We start from the raw sequence: 21,838 nt of genomic DNA on the forward strand, positions 1-21,838 counted from the left end.
GATCTGGAAAAAGTGTTAATATATTTCATTTTTACACTACAGCTTACAAAGTACTTCCATTTATCCCCTAGAACACAATCTGAGTGGGAACTCTTTTCCCTGTTTTATAGGCAATGAAACTATGCCTACGGGGAAGGTAAGAGCAAGGACCAGAACCCAAGCCAGAATCCACTGTCCATCGCTTATCCTACTAGGCCACATGGCCTCTGCCAAAGCAAGAGAAAACAGAGGCATGACTACTTCTCAGCTCTCCCAGACTCACTGGGTCTAACTGGAGAGCATTTGCTCTCTTCATCACAGCAACTAAACTTCCTTACGCCTGAAAACCACACCTGGTTCATCATTTCTCCATCTTTGTTGTATTTATATTAAACAGCAAAAGGAAAACAACCCCAAAAAAGCACAATTCTGTAACACAATTAAAGCAATCACAGTCAAGAGTCAAATGTAAGTCAAAAAAATATACTAGGATAGATTACTGGCTCCTATAAAAAGACTGAGTTCAACCTCTTTTTTATTTTTAATTACTTAAAATAAACTCACATTATGTGCTCTTATTAGACAAGACCATAATCTTTCTTGTTAAACAAAGCCTATGGAAAAATTCATTTCTTTGTGCTTTACGAACAGAAAGCATCTTGTACCAAAGAATGATAAGCACTAAGGATTTACATAAAATTGCCAGAATCAGCAAGTGGTGGCTTCTTTCAGTTCACAGAGAGGCAACCTATTCTGATTTCTTTCAAATAACATTTTCCCACCAAAACCCTTCTCTTTGCTCAAGAGCAATAAATTCCCTAAACCTTCAGACTTCCCATTTAAATTCCAAAAAGGATAAATACAATCCCTTGAAGTCATGCCCAACACCATCACTCCACTTCTCCACATAAACATAAAAAAATTAGACAAATCTGGCTCCAGAATGAACAGTGGGTCATCCCAAACAAGGCAGGAAAGAACAATCATGCTTCGAAAGAGTAACTTTATTTTATAATTCTCTCCATTTTTTAGTTACTTAGTACTTGAGTTTTAAAAGTGCACATTAAAAAAATGATTACTTAAAAAATGAGAGTTGAATACAGGACTCTGGAATAAAGAGGTCAGGAAAACCAAATAAATTGAGTCCGCTTTTAGTTTTGTTCATGATAATTAAAGACAATTAGGCAACGATGGCCATTTTATCCAGCTGATTCAGGAGGGCTTCTAGTACATGCAAGTGCATGAACTTGATACAGAGGAGGATTTCACGAAGTTTTAATGACGACTAGAAATATCATAAGGCGATGATGGACAATCTATCAACACCTGTTGTTGTCAATGGACAGAGAGAATGCTTCCAGTTTTCCAATTCACAGCTGGAACCAAGCTCTTGGATCTTCCACTCGTCTTCACTGGCCAAAAGAAAACTTTGTAATGGCTGATATTTTTTCCTTACAATCTCAATGAAGCCTTAGATTGGATCACATGAAAATGCCTCTGCGTATCTTCCAGAACTCCCCAATACCTTCCTTAATAGCATATTCAGCACAGTTCTTGCACTCTTGGGGTGTAAATCCAATTAATGCTCTTCCTTTAATGCCAATTCCCTGATCACTTGCCAATTTTTTAACTTGAGCTTCTATGTAATGAGGAGATACATAATAAAAATGGTCCCCAAGGACACTGTAAGCCATGTATTGAGAGCCTTCTGAGGTTTCTGTAACTTCTTGATCTTCAAAACTCTCTACATTGCAAGCTATCTCAATTTTCCCTTCGTGAGGAAAAGCCATCGTTTGGACACCCTTCAATCCATTCACATTTGAGCCCCGAATGGCACTAGCGATCTCTTTTCCCAGAGCCAAGTCTTGAGAATCTATGGTAACATTGCAGTTCATCACATATGGGCTAGCGCCGATGCCTAAATCATTAGAAAAGCATGTTAATCAAGCAAAGTGAAAGCCTCATTTTGAAGATTCTATTCTTTACCCAATTTTAATCCAAGGAGTTTCCTTTACTTGGTTTTACTTTTAAAATAATACACAAATATTCCTCATTATCAACTCCAGAATTGTCTAAAGGTCATACATATTTTTAATAACAGAGTTAGCTGAGCTATAAGCAGATACTTTTATCTACTCTAAATGTATCTGGATGTTTTTTCTAGAATGGTTAAGAAAAGCCTAGACTTTCTAAAGTATCAACAGATATTTCAAAAGGCACATTTGAAAATTAAATATCAACAGCAGCAAAATGTCTTGGCCTTCCATTCATTTCGAAGGCCATCTCCACAGGGGCTGGAATTCAGTGCCAGGACTACGGGTCTGGGAGACAGGAATAAATCACACTCTGTACCCATCCCTTCCACCCCAAACACAGACCCATCATCACTGAGCTAGGTTAAGATCGGATTCAAATGAACCTCAGCAACAGTCTTGGCTAGGAAAGGAGGTCACTAAAAAGTGACAAACAGTCTTGGAATTGGGAAGGACAAAGGGACTCTTGTGTCTCATGACCATGTGGGTTTGGCAGGGCAGGGTTTGGGGCACTATGTATACCTTCTTGGTATAACCAGTTGGAGGCATCTCTTTCTTCTATCCCCAGCTTCCCAAGGGACTGGGACTGCCATTGCTACTCCAGAGCCTGGTTACTCTAGAGCCCAGGGGCAACTGTCCTGCTTTTCCCTGCCTTGGGGAAGATGCAGCTCATGTTACATAAACAGCCCTGCTCTAATTATAGTTTACATTATAAGATGGACAACTTGGTTAAATTAGCATTGGTATAAAAAGCTTAGGTTTGCAGTTTCTTCATTTTGGGGGAACTTTACATTTCTAAACGCAAAGTGACTAGGGACTGATGAGGGATAAAAGGCTGACCTCACCTTCAGCATAAGACAATTCTTTAGTTACTATTCCAACCTTATTTTACTGTCAATGCTTTTTCTTGCTACTTTCAAACTTATTGCTCATGGTGTCAGTATCCAGTGAGAGATCCTGCTGAATTCACTTTCCCCTAGACAGTCGTGGTTTGGGGGCTTTGCTGCCTAGCCTGGGTACTCTCATACTAATAGACGCTTTACAGAAAATCAGCACACGGAAACCACATTTCATCTTTTTCCCACACATGTACATAATGAAACATTTCAACTCCCGAGGCTGGGCCTCTTCCTACTGGGAATTCTGCAGGAATGAATCAGATTACAGTATTTCTCCATAATGCTTATTTCATAAAAATTAAATTTCCTAACAGTCAATACATATCTCTCTCAACCTCATACACCAATCACTTACTCTAAATATCTTTGAGAATTGTATCAGTTTTAACATTTCACAGAGTACAATTGGAAATTTTTCTTGTCAATGCTAATGTCATTCATTAATGGAAAGCATCCAAGCATGGTTTCTCTCCCCTCTACCCCTCAACAGGTAATGTTACAAACAGTCCCATTTTTCTCATATCTGATATACATACCCTATTCTGACTCAAGAAGTGGCCTCATCTTTATCATTATTCAAACAAATAGCTAGATCACACTCAGATTTTGCTGAAAAGTATGTATACATATATTGGGTTATACTAAGTATTGATACTATTCAAAATACTTATTGGGCCTATTGTGCTTTGCTATACCAGAACTTGATATGCCCAGTCAACATTCAGATATTCATATGTAAGTTATCAGCTTGGGGGAGCTAGTCACTTCCAAGGCAAGTTCGTTCACATGGACCCAGGGCTCTTCCTCCCCACAGTATGGTGGCATGGACCATTCCATCCCTAAAGACATGGGACTTTTTCTGAATCCCCCATCCAGCAGATTCCAAGGCACCTGTTACCACCATGTGCCCAATAACTGTACCTTTTGTCACAGAATTTCTAAAATTGATCATTCTTGCTAATAAATGAACTCATTACCTAAGATAAGTTATTAGATGTAGAATAAGCTTAGATGTTAAGTCCAGAGCACAAGAGTGCCATAAAGAATTCACTTGTCCCAACACTGATTTACTTAATTAAAATAAATCTCTACTTAAAAAATTCCTTCAAAAGCTAATTATTTCTTAGAAAAATAAAATTGAACATTAGAAGTAACTTTTATATTCTCTTCTAAATAAAATAAGAGTAATCACAAACAACACAGAATAATCATTTCTTTTGTGTATGCTCTTGTTATGTGTATTTTAAATTCTTTTTAAAATTTATTTATTTATTTTTGGTTGCATTGGGTCTTTGTTGCTGCGCATGGGCTGTCTCTAGTTGTGTTGAGCAGGGGCTACTCTTCGTTGCGGTGCGTGGGCTTCAGTAGTTGTGGCACGCGGGCTCAATAGTTGTGGCTCGCGGGCTGTAGAGCATAGGCTCAGTAGTTGCGGCGCACGGTCTTAGTTGTTCCATGGCATGTGGGATCTTCCCGGACCAGGGATCAAACCCGTGTCCCCTGCATTGGTAGGCGGATTCTTAACCACTGCGCCTCCAGGGAAGTCCCTTAAATACTTCTATTAAACTTTAATTATACAATAATTAATTTTGTTTTATCATTATATCTTATTCAAGCAGTGAATAAACAGAGACAGTCAATGAAGCTGAGAAGTTTCTGACCTAATTAGGTAGTAGTACCCTTCCTGAGGGGTTGTGAGGTCATGACCCATTTCTTAGAAGGAAAGAAAGGAAGAAAGCAAGGAAGAAAGGGAGAAAGAAAGGGAAAAAGAAAAGAAAAGAAGAAGAGGGCTTCCCTGGTGGCGCAGTGGTTGAGAGTCCACCTGCCGATGCAGGGGACACGGGTTCGTGCCCCAGTCCCAGAAGATCCCACATGCCGTGGAGCGGCTGGGCCCGTGAGCCATGGCCGCTGAGCCTGCGCGTCCGGAGCCTGTGATCTGCAACAGGAGAGGCCACAACAGTGAGAGGCCCAAGTACTGCAAAAAAAAAGAAGAAGAGAAACTGCTTTCTGCCCAAATGCACGGATTTCGAATTCCTCCATTTAATCCTTCCCACGTCCGACACCAATATGGTGATCCAATTCTAATGAATCAAATTCTGCATTTAAATCCAGCAGTCCCACTGACCTTATATGAAATGCTGAATTTGATTTGTTTTATGCTAGTTTAAACTTAGTAAAGATTCTTTAAATAAGGGAGGTAATTAATCCCAGAAAATCGTATTTCTAGTTAAATGTCATATAATTAAAGTAATTCCATTTTTTGCTCTAAAATTAGAAACCTGATGTGAAAGTTTGTTTCTCAGTTTGCGGTCTCGCCCCGCTCCTGCCTCCCGCAGATTGGCACTCGGCTGCTCTGGCGGCAGCATGAATCTCCTCACTGCAAAGCTGAAATTCCAATTTTATTCCAACGCAACTGTCACAACGCCCTGAAGCAAGCTAAAAACAAGGAAAAAAATCTTTGGTATGACTTCACTTTCCATGTGTTCTTTAATGAAAAATTTATCATTCTAAATATTGGTGTTTACTCCTAGTTATATACTTTTTTTATCAAAAAGAAAAAGAAACTGAGATTCAGTTGCTATTATTTCACAGGGAAATATAACAGGCCTGATGTTTTCCTGACAATTCTGTTATTTTCTTGTGTGGAAACACTGTATTTATCATATACTGTACGGCTGGTGATTCAGATATTGTAGAGACCTTATGGTGAACTGATATAGATGTAAACTCTTTATGCCAGATTGTTTAAGCATAAAAAAAACAAATGCACTTAATTAACATCTGATGTGTAGCTTTTGCAAACACAAATGCAATATTTGTGTTTGAGCACTGGCAGTAATGACTGTGAACTATGCTATTAATGTCTGGTTTAAAGATGCTTGCGGTAGGACCATGTCTGGAATAACACAAATAAAAAACTGCATTCAGACAAAACAATAGTGAAGAGGCCATTAGAAAAATGAAAAAGCAGCACTCAAAAGAAACACATGTATTTTTTTTCCCCCTTTAGATCAAAATTATTCTCAAAAATAGTTCCAGGTGCCATCATCTTCAATCAATTAAATGGTGAAAAGATTCTATATATTTTCCTCCACAGAAAGGATTTCATTTTAGGGAGTCAGAAGTTGCTAAGGGATGTATTTAGAAGTTCTATTTAACATATTAGGTTCCTCTTTGGCGGCTTAGTTTTAAAAGATGCATGAGGAGAGAGCCGAGGTGGTGCTTTGGGATATTTGGCATTTTTATATCTGAAGAGAGAACTGCAAATTTGTGGATTACATTACAGTTTGAATAAATAAAGAGATTCTCATGAACTAATGTGCGACTCCCTCATTAAATATGTTTTTACTGAAAACCTGCTGAGTTCCAGGAACCATGCAGGTTACTGGGTGTAAAAACATGAAAGTTAAAATAACATAAAACCTAGCCTAAATGTGGTCCTTGCTTCAGACTAACAAACAGAGCAAGAAAACAGACTTGGAACTCAGGTTCAAAAATATAAACAGCTGTTATTACACCAAAAGCAATTAGTCATCATTACGTATTGGTATTTTAAATTTTTTAGAACATGTACTAAAGAGAAACCACAGCTGAAACAGGACCTTTGATGACTAAAGCCATAAAACTCAAACATAATTGCTAAGTCCAATACTCCCATGGTGGGAAGAATGCAGGACTCTTATGCATGTGGCCAAATCCACAGAAAAGAAAGCTGAGTGACACTGTGTGGCATAGGGCCGGCAGTGGCTCCCCGTGAGTCTGAATTCAAGTTCTACCTCTTCAGGGACACTGCCTCTGCTCAGCTGTCTTTCAGCAAAATGGCTATGACGTTTTCCCACTCTGCAAGGAATTGTGAGCCTCAATTTCTCAACTCTGAATCTTTCAGAGTAACAGTACTTCAGAGAGGAAATCACAGAGGTAGATACATGTTAATATCATAATGGAATGAAGCCAGTCCAGTTGAAAGGAACCTCAGGTGACCTGTCTGCTCCCAGGTTTTCTATAGAACAGTGCCTTTCACCAGCTCATGCAGAGACAAAAGCAAAGTCCTTCATGCTTCTACTACAGGTTACACACTTAATTATACATTGAGCCTTTCATCTTCCATCACTCCAACTAGATTTACAAGCAAATGCAGAAAATTATGAAAATAGGTTCCTCAAAACAGGACTCATTCTAAAACTAGAAATTATTTTTCAAACACTAGGTAAAGTTTTGGGTGTGAAGTAAACGGCATTATTCAATGTCAAGAAAAGTGCCTGATGCTGCAACTTCTCATTTACTGAGACAGAAGTAAGCAGGGACAGCTCTCACTAACCCACTGAAATAACTAAACAGAAGTCCTTGATTCCAAGATGTGCCAATTACCTCCATCTATGATTCCTAAGGCATCATATGAAACTATAGTTCAAAGAATTGTCCCTCTATTTTTAAACAATGATGCATATATGCAGGCCAGTCATATATCAGCCAGTGGTGTTTAAATTATCCTATAAATGTTTAGGGTTTTAAAATATATATGTATAAAGTATTTATTTATAGATCTGAAAGTATCAACTATTACTGCTTTGTCCTTATTTATGTTCCTCATGAGCTAGCCAACTACAAACTTTTAAAAGGAATTTGGTTTAAAAGATTTTGTGTGTTTGGCACTGACTATGGGTGTTAATCATTTCTGAGCTCACTTTTTTCTCTTCTGTTTATAATATTCTCAGGGAACTTCAAAACAGAAACCTGTTCCCTTATAGATTCTGCTTCCTCTTGGGTACTGTGTAGATTACTTTGTCACTGGAAAGTTAACTGTAAGTGTTCAGTTGATAGCACCAATCATTTCTATTTAATTTTTTAGGAAAAGAAATAAATACAGCAATGTGTTGAAGCTTTTCTGTTTTGATGGGAGGAGTGGAAAACTATGTTGAGAAACATTGATGTAAATAAAAAATGTTAGAAAAATATATAAAGCCATTAAATTTAAAAATGAGGGAAATCGCCATAGTTAGGAACTAAATTCACTGAAAAATTAGATGAATAACATTTCTACCCTAATGACAGAGGTGCTAGAAATTCTCCTTCAGTAGATATTACTTTTAAAAATGAAAACATTTTACTCCTTCTTACGTAAGTGTTTCTTAAGAGATAATTCGTGCAAGTAAGGTAACCTAAGATTTCGGTTGATTATGTGTCTTAAACTCGAATTATAATCTTGTTCATGAAATATTAGAAACTGTTTATCCATATCCTTTATTCACTGTCCCTCTCTGAAACATTTTACTTTTCTATTAGAATCTGCTTTGAGCCTATTAAATGAGGTGTCTCTCGATGAATAACAGTCTACCTAGCCTTGGCAACTTATAATTTTCATGTTTTTTGCACAAACTGAGGATTCTGCCACTTAGGAGATATTAGCAAAAAAGACACACGGAGGGGAAAGCTGTGCTACTTTTCCCTTCTTATCTTAAATCTTTCATCATCAATCTGAATAAATGCAATGACACCCAGCTTTTATAAAACTGATCATTGATAAACCTCAATAATTACCCTTTATGAAAGATGATGGAAAGTAATCACAAGATCAAATCAATTTAGAGAAATAATGAAAATAAGTTGAAAGCTTTAAGAATTTAAAAACACTTTTCTTACAAATATATAACATAAATAAAATAAATAGATGCATACATATATTTTACAATATTGAGATCATACTGTTTATATTACTTTATATCCTTTGGCCTTGACACTGGCTTTCTCTCTGCCTGAGACTACTGTCCACATCTCCACGTGGCTAACTGCCTCTCTCCCAGTCTTTGCTCCAACACTGCCTTCACTATGAGGCCTACTTTGGTTTATCCCATTTAAAAACTGTAGTTCAGGACCTCCCTGGTGGCGCAGTGGTTGAAAGTCCGCCTGCCGATTCAGGAGACACGGGCTCGTGCCCCGGTCTGGGAAGATCCCACGTGCTGCGTAGCGGCTGGGCCCGTGAGCCATGGCCGCTGAGCCTGTGCGTCCGGAGCCTGTGCTCCGCAACAGGAGAGGCCACAGCAGTGAGAGGCCCGCATACCGCAAAAAAAAAAAAAAAACTGAACAGGACAATGGGAATCATGTGTCTGGGATGGGAGTGAACTACAGTTTTATTTGTTTTTTTGACTGTAGCACTTATTTTCTAACATACTATATAATTCTTTATTTATTAAGCTTGTTATTTACTGTCACTCTCTTCACCCCTTCCCCACTGGAATGTAAACTTTTTTTTTTGGCTGCGTTGAGTCTTCGTTGCTGCTCGCAGGTTCTCTCTAGTTACGGCGAGCGGGGGCTACTCTTCGTTGCGGTGCGCGGGCTTCTCACTGCGGTGGCTCCTCTTGTTGCGGAGCACGGGTTCTAGGTGCACGGGCTTCAGTAGTTGTGGTACGTGGGCTCAGTAGTTGTGGCTCACGGGCTCTAGAGTGCAGGCTCAATAGTTGTGGCACACGGGCTTAGCTGCTCCGCGGCATGTGAGATCTTCCTGGACCAGGGCTTGAACCTGTGTCCCCTGCATTGGCAGGCAGATTCTTAACCACTGCGCCACCAGGAAAGTCCCTGGAATGTAAATTCTTTGAGGGCAAATAAATTCTATTTTCTCCACTGACGATAGTGCCTAGCACATACTAGGTACTTGATAAATATTTGTTGCATTAATTAATAAACTGCAAATTCTCTCTACATTGTATTGTATTTTTCAAGCCTCTAAAAATTCTTCCAAACCTTCACACTTAATTGCTTGCATAATAGTCTTTCACCTAGGTATAGCTTATTTAATAATCACTCTCAAATACTGAACATTTACATTGTTTCCCGTATTTACTAATATAAATAGTTCTTTGATAAACACACTTGTGCATAAGTACATGTATCTTTTATTATTTCCTCAGGAATAAATCTATTTCCTTAAGATAAATCTATCACTAGAACTAGAATTTCTGCAAAGCAGTTACATATATTCTTGGAGCTCTTAATACACATCACCAACTCACTTCCAAAAAGTTTATACCAATTGATGCTACCATTAGTAGCATGAGTGCCTCTAACTAAATCTTTATCAGTATCAAATTTTACCTTTAAAATACTATCTTTAAACATTTTTGTGCCAATCTTGGCATTTTAAAGTAAACTTAGGATTTTCAGATGTTGATGAAATTCTCCATGTAAATCACAGATCTCCACATGGAGTAAAAATAGAGAAGAAATTAGAAATCCCAATGGCTTGTCCATTCCAATCAAACCATGTAAAATGGGTGAGATTATCCCAACACCAGACAACCATTAGGTGAGATGGGGGAGCAGTGTTCACTTTGGTTTAGACAATTACAAACCAAGTTTGTTCTTAGAAGATTGAATATGATTAGTGATAACATGAACATTTAGTCTTTAACTCAGATATGCTTTTTAGAGTTCTCTAAAGTTCTCCCTAAATACCGACCCATTCAGTCTCATAGCAATGCAGAAATGAGAATGAAGTTTTTCCAGGGACTGCCTAATCCAATACTAAAGCCAGTTCTGTTCTCTAGTACTAGGATCCCTGCTTCTAATTCCTGTCCACTGACTGTAATCCTAGTCACTGGGCACTGTGCTGACAAGGTTTGTGAAATAATCCTTTCAGTCTTCAGTGAGGCCCAAATTAGAAGCCAGGAAATAGCTGTCTGAAAATTTAGTCACAAACTTACACTTCTACATTTGTGAGACAAATCGTGGGAAAATATGTGAGGTTCAAATTGGCAGTGAGCAATCAGCTTCTTCCTTTTTCCATAAGTAAAGACTAACACACACTTTTTTATAAATCTTTTCTCTAAATGGAAGGAAAAAATGGCCCCTTAGTACTGTGTTCGGCACTTAATAGACATTATTTCAACTTCACAGTCTCATGAGGGAGATATAATTATTATGTCGATTTTATAGATGTGGGAACTGAGGCTTAATGAGTTAAGGAACACTCTGAAGTCACACGGCCAATGAACAGCAAGGCGAGGATTCGAGCATAGCCTCAAAGCCTGCACTGTTTTCACTGTACTGCTCTGCTTGATTACAGATATTGGTTTGAGAGCAGAATTCTGCACCAGGGATTAGTAACCAAAAGCCTATGGGTAACTGCACCATGGGGAAATGTGTTTCATATGGTTGCCCACCTCTTGCTCCTTGGGGACCTAGTATCTTAGTAACGGCTAAAATATTAACTGACTATGAAAATGTTACCTAGCATGGTTTAATTTGTGATCCCTACAGAAGATACTTGAGGGTGAAAGAATTAAGACTCAAATAAATGGCACTAGGATGGTGAAGTGCAGTGAATGGGGATGGCATTTTGGATGGGGTGCTACTGCCTTTTCCGAAGGTAAGCTCTAAGCAAGGAGTGCGACTGGAGTAGCAGAGAGGTAAGAGTTGGTGAGATCCAGGGGAAGGAAGAATACCATTCCCCATGTTTGTTCTCTCTGGCCTAGAGCCTGCTGTGTAGAAAAGCTTGTCTCCAGGGTGCCTCTAGAACTGACTTCCAGCTGTAAGCATCAACTTGGACACACTGGATGTTTAAGTGCTGAAAGACTTTCCTACCAGCTAAAAGTAAGCTCTACCCAAGTCCTGAGCCACCAAGTGTCCCCAGGATACACACTCATGCCCAGCACAGCAGCGGGCCTCCAGGACCTGTCCTGGTGTCAACCATTCTCACCATCAGTGGCCACGCTGCAGGGCTCGTTATTTATCTTGAACATCACTCTTGGGGGCTCTCATGGAATATATGATGAGGGCTTCCAGCCTCTCTGGTCAGCTCATGAAGGCATGGGTAAGAAAGAGGCATGAGGAGACCTTCAACCAAGTCAAGAAGGAGCTCCAGCTAAAGCCCTCCTGTATTATGTGGGAGGGACCAAATGAAGGTGACCTCGGGATACTCAAGTTTAAAAACAAAAGCAGAGGGGCTTCCCTGGTGGCGCAGTGGTTAAGAATCTGCCTTCCAATGTAGGGGACATGGGTTCAAGCCCTGGTCCGGGAAGATCTCACATGCTGTGCAGCAACTAAGCCCGTGCGCCACAGCTACTGAGCCTGCGCTCTAGAGCCCACAAGCCACAACTACTGAGCCCACAAGCCACAACTACTGAAGCCCGCGCGTCTAGAGCCCGTGCTCCACAACAAAAGAAGCCACCGCAATGAGAAGCCCGCGCACCACAACAAAGAGTAGCCCCTGCTCGCTGCAACTAGAGAAAGCCTGTGTGTAGCAACAAAGACCCAATGCAGCCAAAAATAAATAAATTAAATAAATAAATTAAAAAACAACAACAAAAGCAGAACAAAACCATACTGTGAACCTGTTAAACCACATCTTCGGGCAGGTGCAACTCCCAGGTCAGGTTTAAGAGCACTGAAATCCCTCCTTGTGAACCAGCCCAGTTGTTTCCTTCTCTGGACAAGAGTGCGCTTCTCAGGCAGGTCGGCCTCACCAAAGAGAAACACACTGCAGCCAGGAATACGCTGGACCAGATTCTCAGCAAGGTCTATGGACAGTGGGAAATTTTAACAAAATTAAATTAAAATCAGGCCTAATGAAAGAAAATAAAGCACATAATTTTCTTATTGTGGTAAAACAGATTTAACACAAAATTTACCATTTTAACCATTTCTAAGTGTACAGTTCAGTAGCATTAAGTGCGTTCCCATCACTGTTATAACCATCACCACTAAAGCATATAATTCACACAAATTTTAAAAATCAAAGTTTGAGCATAATTAATTTTCCCTTGAAGTTAGTCTCATAATAAAAAGTTTGTCTATGTACAAGGAGGCTAGAATTTCTAAGCCATTATGAATCTAATTCCATAAGGAAAATTCATCACTAAGATTAATAAAATTGGTACCTTCAATTTTTTAACTATTTTATAACAGCCCCAAATTATGTATACTGTTAGGAGAAAGAAAAAGTTAAGAATACAGGGGCCAGATCTGCATTGTCCAATATGGTAACCCTTAGCTACACATTCCATTAAATTTTAATTTTACTTAATTAAATGAAATGCAATAAAAGTTAGTTTTTTCAGTTGCATGAGCCACATTTCAAGTGCTCAATAACCACATGTGGCCAGTGGTCTTCCTATTGGACACTGCAGATACAGAACATTTCCATCATCACAGAAAGTTCTACTGGATAGTATTGGGTCAGACATTCTGTAAGGAAGCCTAGTATTTAAATATAATTTTATGGAGGCTGCTCTCTGAATGACGTTTTTTCATTCTCTTCTGCCATTTTTATATCTAGATTCTGTCTCTGACCTTATCTTTTCAAGGCAGATTACAGAATTACCTTCCTGCTTTTTCTAGAGAACTGCTTTAGGGGACTGCTGGTTGCAGCTGACAGCATGTTTTCATGGCACTAATCACAGTCCCCTGTAAGCAAGGATAGAGATAGCATAAATTTTTTTCTGATGTATAGATGCAGGTATTTGGGAATTTGGGTACTGGCCTGGGACAGCAGGACTGTGGGCCTCCCCTATTTGGAGGCCCATCATGGAACATCAGAGGCTGAGATGGGGCCTTTAGCCCCATAAGCACAGGAAACCTCTCCAACTACAATTCTGAAGGTTGGTTATTTGTTTGTTTCTAATGTAGACTGCTATGCTGATGGGAGGGGTGAAATGTGGAGGGCATTAAAAAAATTTTGTACCTCTGGGTTGTATCAAGTCTAGGGAAATGTTCTTTTTTAAAAATATTTATGTATTTATTATTTATTTAGTTTGGCTGCACCAGGTCTTAGTTGCAGCCCACGGGATCTTCGTTGAGGCATGTGGGATCTTTCTTAGTTGCGGCACGCATGCGGGATCTAGTTCCCTGACCAGGGATCGAACCAGGCCCCCTGCATTGGGAGTGCAGTCTTACGTACTGGACGACTAGGGAAGTCCCAGAGAAACATTCTTTCTCTGAGTCAGGTAGAGACTCTAGCACTAGAAGCCCGTGATATGTAGACACCACAAAGCCAAGAACATCTCCCAAATTTACTAAGTGAACTCTACTTCTTTAACACTACTTTAAGATACTAAAGGACCATGGGCTTCAGGGCGGGGGAGCGGGCAGATGCCAGTGACACAGTTAACAGAGGTTTAGGAATTGTAAAATAATGTTCAGGCAGTTACCTAAGTACTCCCCTCAAATCTGGAATGGCAGAGAGCAGGGGTGGCAGAAGAAAGGGAAAATGGTTTAGGAGACTTAGTTAAGACATCTTAACATCTGACAACTCTCCAAATTGTTTGGATCACCGTTATCTGCTCCAGCCATAACTTAGAGTGACTCACACTTTGGTTGTCACAGGAGCCTAAGACACAAACTGTGATGCTAAAGCCCCTCCTTCTAAATAGAAATAGTGTGACCTATTTCCTGGCTCTGCTCAGTTCTTGGCCTAGCCAGGCCAGCACCTCCATTTGGAACTACAGTTCTGGAGTATGGCATAAGTTTATAAAGCCCAGAATGCTGTAAAGGAGGATTCTTGGAGCCTGGTTCTTAAAGGGCAAAGCAGGGGGAGATATTTGCAGTAGCAACTCCCAGCTGTCAGCAGCTGGGGGGTTGAGGGCAGGGGTACATTTTGGTTTAGTAGAATTAGCATATGCTTTTGAGGCCAGAAGATATCGGTTTGAACACCATTTCTGCTCCTTAATACCTGTTTGGGATCTTGAGCAATTTTTTTTGACATCTCTGAGCCTCAAGTTCTTTGTCTGTAAAGTGAAAATAAAAAAAAAAAAAAGCTTCCTCTAAAGCACCAACTCCTTATCTAGAAATCTGGCAATTAAAAGGAATAAAAATAAGCATTTATCCTGCCTTTCCTGTATAAACTGCATTTCAGGGTAGCCAAATAGCCTGAACTGATGAGGTAAAGATTTTTTAATAGAAAAAAATCTAACTAATAAATGTGGAAGAAATGATATGATTAGAAAATCACCATTTTGGAGACCCTAAGAAAATAACTGTTTCAGGCAAAGATCATCAATGGATAAAACCTTCATGAAAAGTCAAATAGGAACAAGGGCAATTCATCTTTGCATCACCAGATGTGAGATAATCAGACATTGTGGCTTCCTGATAGAACATATATGAAGCTCACAACCCACCTTTGAAGAAGTTTTGCCAAAAAAAAAAAAAAAAGAACTTCAACCCGATCAAGGGGCTAACTTAAAGTTTGTATGAAATGAGAGGGATAAAGAAACAAATTAAATGACACCACAAGGGAGCAAACAGATGATCCAGAATGTGGAAATTCCATAGGACAACTGACCTAGTTTCTGCAACCAGTGAATTGGAGGAAAAAAGGGGGGCAGTGAACTGGGCTAGATCAAAAGAGACAGAGATACAACAATCACCTCAATATGTGAACCACGTGTAGATCCAGATTCAGACAAGCCCATCATAGAAAGACGTTTGCTTGGGTTATACACTGGATATTAGATGGTACCAAAAAACGATCATTTTGTTGGGTGCGATAATGGCATTGTGGCGATATAAGAAAATGTCCATATTGTTTACAGATATTTTAAATATGCAGGGGTGAAATAATATGATTTTTGGAACTTGCTTTAAAAAACCTTTAATAAAACTAAAGGAAAAAAGAGGGAGATAAAAAGGGAGGAAAGGAGAAAAAATAAAGGAAGTAAACAAAAAGAGGAGAGAGGGGGAAGATGGCGGAAGAGTAAGACGCGGAGATCACCTTCCTCCCCAGAGATACATCAGAAATACATCTACATGTGGAACTCCTACAGAACACCTACTGAATGCTGGCAGAAGACTTCAGACCTCCCAAAAGGCAAGAAACTGCCCACGTACCTGGGTAGGGCAAAAGAAAAAAGAATAAACAGAGACAAAAGAATAGGGACGGGACCTGCACCAGTGGGAGGGAGCTGTGAAGGAGGAAAGGTTTCCACACACTAGGAAGCCCCTTTGCGGGCGGAGACTGCGGGTGTTGGAGGGCGGAAGCTTTGGAGCCATGGAGGAGAGCACAGAACAGCAACAGAGGTGCGGAGGGCAAAGTGGAGAGATTCCCGCACAGAGGATCGGTGCCAACCCGCACTCACCAGCCACTCACCAGCCCGAGAGGCTTGCCTGCTCACCCGCCGGGGCGGGCGGGGCTGGGAGTTGAGGCTCGGAAGAGCACGGCTTAAAGGAGCTCCAGAGACGGGTGCGAGCCGCGGCTAACAGCGCGGACCCCAGAGCTGGGCATGAGATGCTAAGGCTGCTGCTGCCGCCACCAAGAAGCCCGTGTACAAACAAAGGTCACCCTCCACACCCCACTTCCGGGGACCCTGTGCAGCCCGCCACCGCCAGGATCCCGGGATCCAGGGACAACTTCCCCGGGAGAACGCACGGCGCGCTTCAGGTTGGTGCAACGTCACGCTGGCCTCTGTGCTGGAGTCTCGCCCCGCACTCCGTGCCCCTCCCTCCCCTCGGCCTGAGTGAGCCAGAGCCCCCGAATCAGTTGCTCCTTTAACCCCGTCCTGTCTGAGCGAAGAACAGATGCCCTCAGGTGACCTACACGCAGAGGCGGAGCCAAATCCAAAGCTGAGCCCCGGGAGCTGTGAGAACAAAGAGAAAGGGAAATCTCTCCCAGCAGCCTCAGAAGCAGCGGATTAAATCTCCACAATCAACTTGATGTACCCTGCATTTGTGGAATACATGAAAAGACAACGAATCACCCCAAATTGAGGAGGTGGACTTTGAGAGCAAGATTTATTATTTTTTCCCCTTTTCCTCTTTTTGTGAGTGTGTATGTGTATGCTTCTTTGTGAGATTTTGTCTGTATAGAATAAATAAGGAAACACAAGCTTTCAATGATACATTAAACAAGATGGACTTAATTGATATAGGACATTTCATCCAAAAACAACAGAATACACATTTCTCTCAAGTGCTCATGGAACATTCTCCAGGGTAAATCATATCTTGGGTCACAAATCAAGCCTTGGTAAATTTAGAGGAAATGGAAATCATATCAATATCTTTACTGACGACATTGCTATGAGACCAGGTATCAATTACAGGAAAAGATCTGTAAAAAATACAAACACATGGAGGCTAAACAATACACTACTTAATAACGAACTGATCACTGAAGAAATCAAAGAATACACCATGATCAAGTGGGGTTTATTCCAGGAATGCAAGGATTCTTCAATATACGCAAATCAATCAATATGCTACACCATATTAACAAGCTGAAGGAGAAAAACCATATGGTCATCTCAATAGATGCAGAGAAAGCTTTCCACAAAATTCAACACCCACGTATGATAATAACCCTCCAGAAAGTAGGCATAGAGGGAACTTTCCTCAACATAATAAAGGCCATATATGACAAACCCACAGCCAATAAAATAAAATAATAAATAAATAATAAAAGAAAAAAGAAAGAAAAGAAACCACCTCATAGAATGGATACAGAGATTAAGATTAGATAAACTAAGAAAAGCATCTAGCACAATGCCAGGTGCACATTAGCCAGGGTATGTTGCTTCCTTTCCCTTCTGTAAGCCTACACCACTGTTCTAAATTCTGAAAATTCTGAATACCTTCCTGGACTGGTGTGTCCCTACTTACTAGAAATCCCCATATATTTTAACAACACTTCTCTTCCATTATCTCTTCTATACCAATTCATGGTAGAAGGAATCAAATTTAATTTTTACTCTCCAATGAAGAAAAAAAGATATTTCATTATTCTCATACAATGAAAAGACCACCAAAGCCAAAATGATATTTAGCAATAGAGACAGCACATTATACTCTTCATACTCAAGGAAATATCTTTTGTTTCTAATGATTGCAAGCCAAGGGCCCAAGGTAGGTATTTGTAATGTAGCTGAAGAGTAAAATTCAGATTGCCTGCATTTCAAAGAAATGTCTCAAATTTAGAAGAATAGTTACTAGCAAGCTATTTTATTTGTTATATAAATTGCATTCAAAAAAACTGGTTTTAATTGTATCACTTTATTTTCACAATTAATCTATGTAAAAATTATCCCCTGTACTGTAATTTCAAATGCTCACATCATGCAAACAAACAGGCCTGTTAAAGGAGATAAAAATTTTGAATCTTCAAGGTCAAGTCTCACAGTTTTCAGATAAGTGACATTATTATTTAAAGCAACAGTTCTGTGTGCATTTCCCATAAAGCGATTGTTCCCCCGACAGTGAAGTCAAGCATTTCCAGAGCAGGAACTTTTCACATTTTCAATGAGTCCCAAGAAACCAGAATTTCTGAGCTTATCCCTGCTTTGTCATTGTGCTCCCCCTCCACTGAAATTCATTTCTCCCTCTGATGTTCATGTAATATTTTACAGCTTTTATGGATAGAACATCAAATCTAATCTACTTGTATTATATAGTTAATCATGGACTTTTGTTTCTCCATCTAGGTTTCAAACTCCTAAAACCATCAACATTTGTTAAGGTGAATGAATTGAATTTGGTTCCTAAGCACTTTGCAGATGCTGGACGCTGCAAACCTGAAATAGCAGCATCCATTCCAAACCTACACAGGAGAGTAAGGGGTCGCTATGCTAACAAAATGAGAACAGGGTTTAAGACCAGCAGGTGTACGATGTACCCCTAGTGAGAAACCATGCAATCAATTTCCCATTACCGGCATCATGTTTTATGAGCTCTTCTTCAGCCCCCAGCTGTCAGAGTCACCTGCAGCTGTGGTCTACCTGAGACAGTAAGTAATGTCAGACAGGAAAAATACACGAATCACCTTGTTCTGACAGAGTATGATGTCATCATGCCGGCTTGAAACAGGTAAAGCAGCTTCCTAAATTGCTATTAAAAGACAAATATTTTCTAGTTTTTCTTCCATTCTTGACAAGTTTTCCCCACCACTATTATTAGCACTTCTGATCTTTCCATTTTCACAAGTCATATTCTAAAAAGGCTAATTTAATGACAATATTTTTTTTAATATAATTTAACCTTTATGGTTGGCTGATTACATGTACTCGAAAATGATTTTTAGTCATTTCTATACATGTATATCTATCACTTTCAGCCTTAACTTTAGAGACTTCTATGAGTTTGCTTATTCCTCTTTGCAAAAGGAGGATCAGCACAATGAGACAGGAAAGTTCAAGCTTCATATCCTCAACACAAATGTTTGTTTCTGAGCCTGTAACAGACCTAACTATGGCCGAAATGTAGTATTATATTGAGAATGTACAATATTTAAGACAGTATTTAAGAATCTCCTTCATTACATGTATTTGTCTGCCTTACGCTAACACGCACCTCATGTCTACAGAGGTATTTGATATCATTCTTTCCCCTTCTGCTTTTGTTTCTTTCAGAAGCATTTTAGGACTACTGGTATAAATGGAGTTGAGATTTAACTGTTAAACAGAATTGCATTTCAGCAGTTCAAGGAACATAACTGATATGCTTGGTTTTGTTACATTTTTGATAGCAGTCAAAATGCACAGTTAGGAAAAACCTCAAGCCTGTCATTCCCTTTCCTCTAGGAATAAATTCTATTTCCCCTGGCCCATGGTATGACAGTGTAGCTTATTAATTTTTTTTTAAACCAGAACTCTAATGATACTCAAAAAAGTCTACTGACACATTCTCATAAGTACATACATACCAATCAAAAAGGGTATTTTTCAACCCCATCACCTCATACTCAACAAAAAGCAAAGGAAAAAAAGCACAGAATCTAAAAATTAAACTGGGTGCTAGACTTGAAATCTTAGAAGCATCCTCTAGTTTTAGTATAGCTCTCTTAATATAGCCAAGTTTTTTGTTTAGTTGATTTTTTTATTTATGTACTTTTTAATGAAAAGGAAAAATAAGATCCTCTACCAGAGCCATAAAAATCTCTCAGATGGTAACACAGATAGCCCTAAAAGTTTTTGCCTAAATTCATACACATACCTAAAATAAAACTGGCTGATTAATCTTGCTACAGTACTCTGAAAAAGAAGACATTTGAAAATACAGTGTAGTTGTGATGCTGCACTGCCTCTAATTAAGTGCAGACTAGGAAAAATTATTCTTAGTTTAGTCTATGGAAGGGAGGTGGTGGAAATTTCTCTTTGCAATTCAAAATTATTTTAAAGATGGAGTGTTTCTTTTCCAATGTCTTCATTAAACAGAGCTGTTAAGAATTGTCTCCCAACCATCCCCAAAGAGCACAAAGCTACCCAGTATTCACCCCATATGCTCGGCTTTGAAGTGTGAAGCTGTGACCATCCTACCAGACTCTTACGCCACCATCAAAGCCATCTCATTACGCCCAGCGCTGAGAGTTAAAGCACGGGGCCTTAACCACTCCAACACACACACTGCATTAACAAAGTAACCGCAATATTCCTCCCCCACATGGCTAGAACTTGAAGAAATTTTTACCATATGTACACATGCACGAGATACGAAAATTTATTGTGCTAGAACATCATTGAGAAGTACATTAAACATGCTGACTAGAACTGGATGTTATTCTAAGGGACTGGAAAAAAATAAAATGCAGCTGATCTTTATGATGAAAGAACAGAAACATTAGACTGAAAAACAAGATCAAGTGCAATTCCTAAATTGCATTTCTACTGACACATTCTGTTGCCTGTTCTTTCTTGAGGGAGCAGAAAACAATTTAGGGGGTAAAACAAAACTCTACTGCGTATCACTGGATGCTACTGTTTACTCTATCACGTTTCATTTCTAAAGGACAAATAAACTTACAAATAATGCAATGCTGATAACAGCATCTATAATTCGAAACGAACAGTACTTGCTAAGAGAAAGTAATTTTACTGTGTTTCTGAGCTGTCAATTTACCATTGCATGGCAGTAAAAAATAAAATGCAAAGAAGAAACTTGTTATGTATTAATGGAAATGAGGTCAGGATAGGCATTTGATTAATTTTCATATAAAAATTAATCTGTAAAAATATTTTGAAATGTTTGTACCTAATGATCCATTCCTTTTTATTTGCTCTAGAGAAATCCTTACATTTGTATACAAGAAAGTATATTCAAGAGTGTTCACTGCTACACTATTTGTATTGGAAAAAATGAGAAACAATCTAAGTGTCTATAAATAGGGGAACAGAAAAAATGTGATATATGCATACTATGATAACTATACAGCTGTTAAAAGGAGTGAGCTATATGTAACACCATGGATAGATTTCCAAGATATCTTGCCGAATAAAAGTTATAGTATAAGAATCTGAAAAGAGAATGTACATATATATATATATATATATATATATATATATATAACTGAAGCACTTTGCTGTACACCTGAAACTAACACAACACTGTAAATCAGCTATACTTCAATAAAAAAATTTAATTTAATTTAAAAATTTTAAAAGTATAGTACAATAGCATTTATACTACAAACACGTACAAGAAATACTATATTGGATTTATGAGTATATACATAGGTATAAATAAAAGCATGGGGGAAATTCTGGATTGAGTGTGAGCATACGATACCATAACTCAGAAGGGGTGGTTCAGGGAACCAGGAATATAGTTGGTGGCCAGAGGTGAACTTTAACCTTACCTGTAATGTTTGAAATTCTGAAAAAGAGAATTAATAAAAAGTTCCAGGCAAGGTCTGGCAAATAAACAGTTGTGAGGATCCTTTGTTCTGCTGCTGTCTAGATGGAAAACTATGAGTAAGTTTCTTAATATTTCTAGGTCTGTTTTCTAGCTGTAGAATGAAAAAATTGGACCTATCCTCTATCCTTATCAAAAACATAAGAATTATGTGCCCCCAAACCCTTAGTAAACCACACAATTTCATGGAGATATAGGTATCCATAAAAATATGGTATATTAGTAGTCTGGGACATATTTTACACATATGTCTTCCTTCCTTCCTTCCTCTCATCCCTTCCTTTCTTTCTATTTTTTTTTTTGGCTGCACTGCATGGCTTGTGG

General features: G+C 39.1%; 1 protein-coding gene across 1 annotated transcript in view; it reads right to left on the reverse strand.

Moving 5' to 3' along the window:
* Positions 1-962: 962 nt before the first annotated feature.
* Positions 963-21,838, reverse strand: part of FTCDNL1 (formiminotransferase cyclodeaminase N-terminal like) — a 39,474-nt gene continuing 18,598 nt past the window's right edge. Inside the window, exons 5-6 of the mRNA XM_024757345.1 lie at positions 12,235-12,420; positions 963-1,897 (exon numbers count right to left, since the gene is read on the reverse strand). Of these exons, the coding sequence (XP_024613113.1) occupies positions 1,461-1,897; positions 12,235-12,420 (623 nt within the window). The 3' untranslated portion in view covers positions 963-1,460. The remainder of the gene's footprint in view (positions 1,898-12,234; positions 12,421-21,838) is intronic.

The sequence above is a fragment of the Neophocaena asiaeorientalis genome, unplaced genomic scaffold (assembly GCF_003031525.2).
Source record: "Neophocaena asiaeorientalis asiaeorientalis breed wild unplaced genomic scaffold, Neophocaena_asiaeorientalis_V1.1 scaffold246, whole genome shotgun sequence".
NCBI classification, from domain to species: Eukaryota; Metazoa; Chordata; class Mammalia; order Artiodactyla; family Phocoenidae; genus Neophocaena; species Neophocaena asiaeorientalis.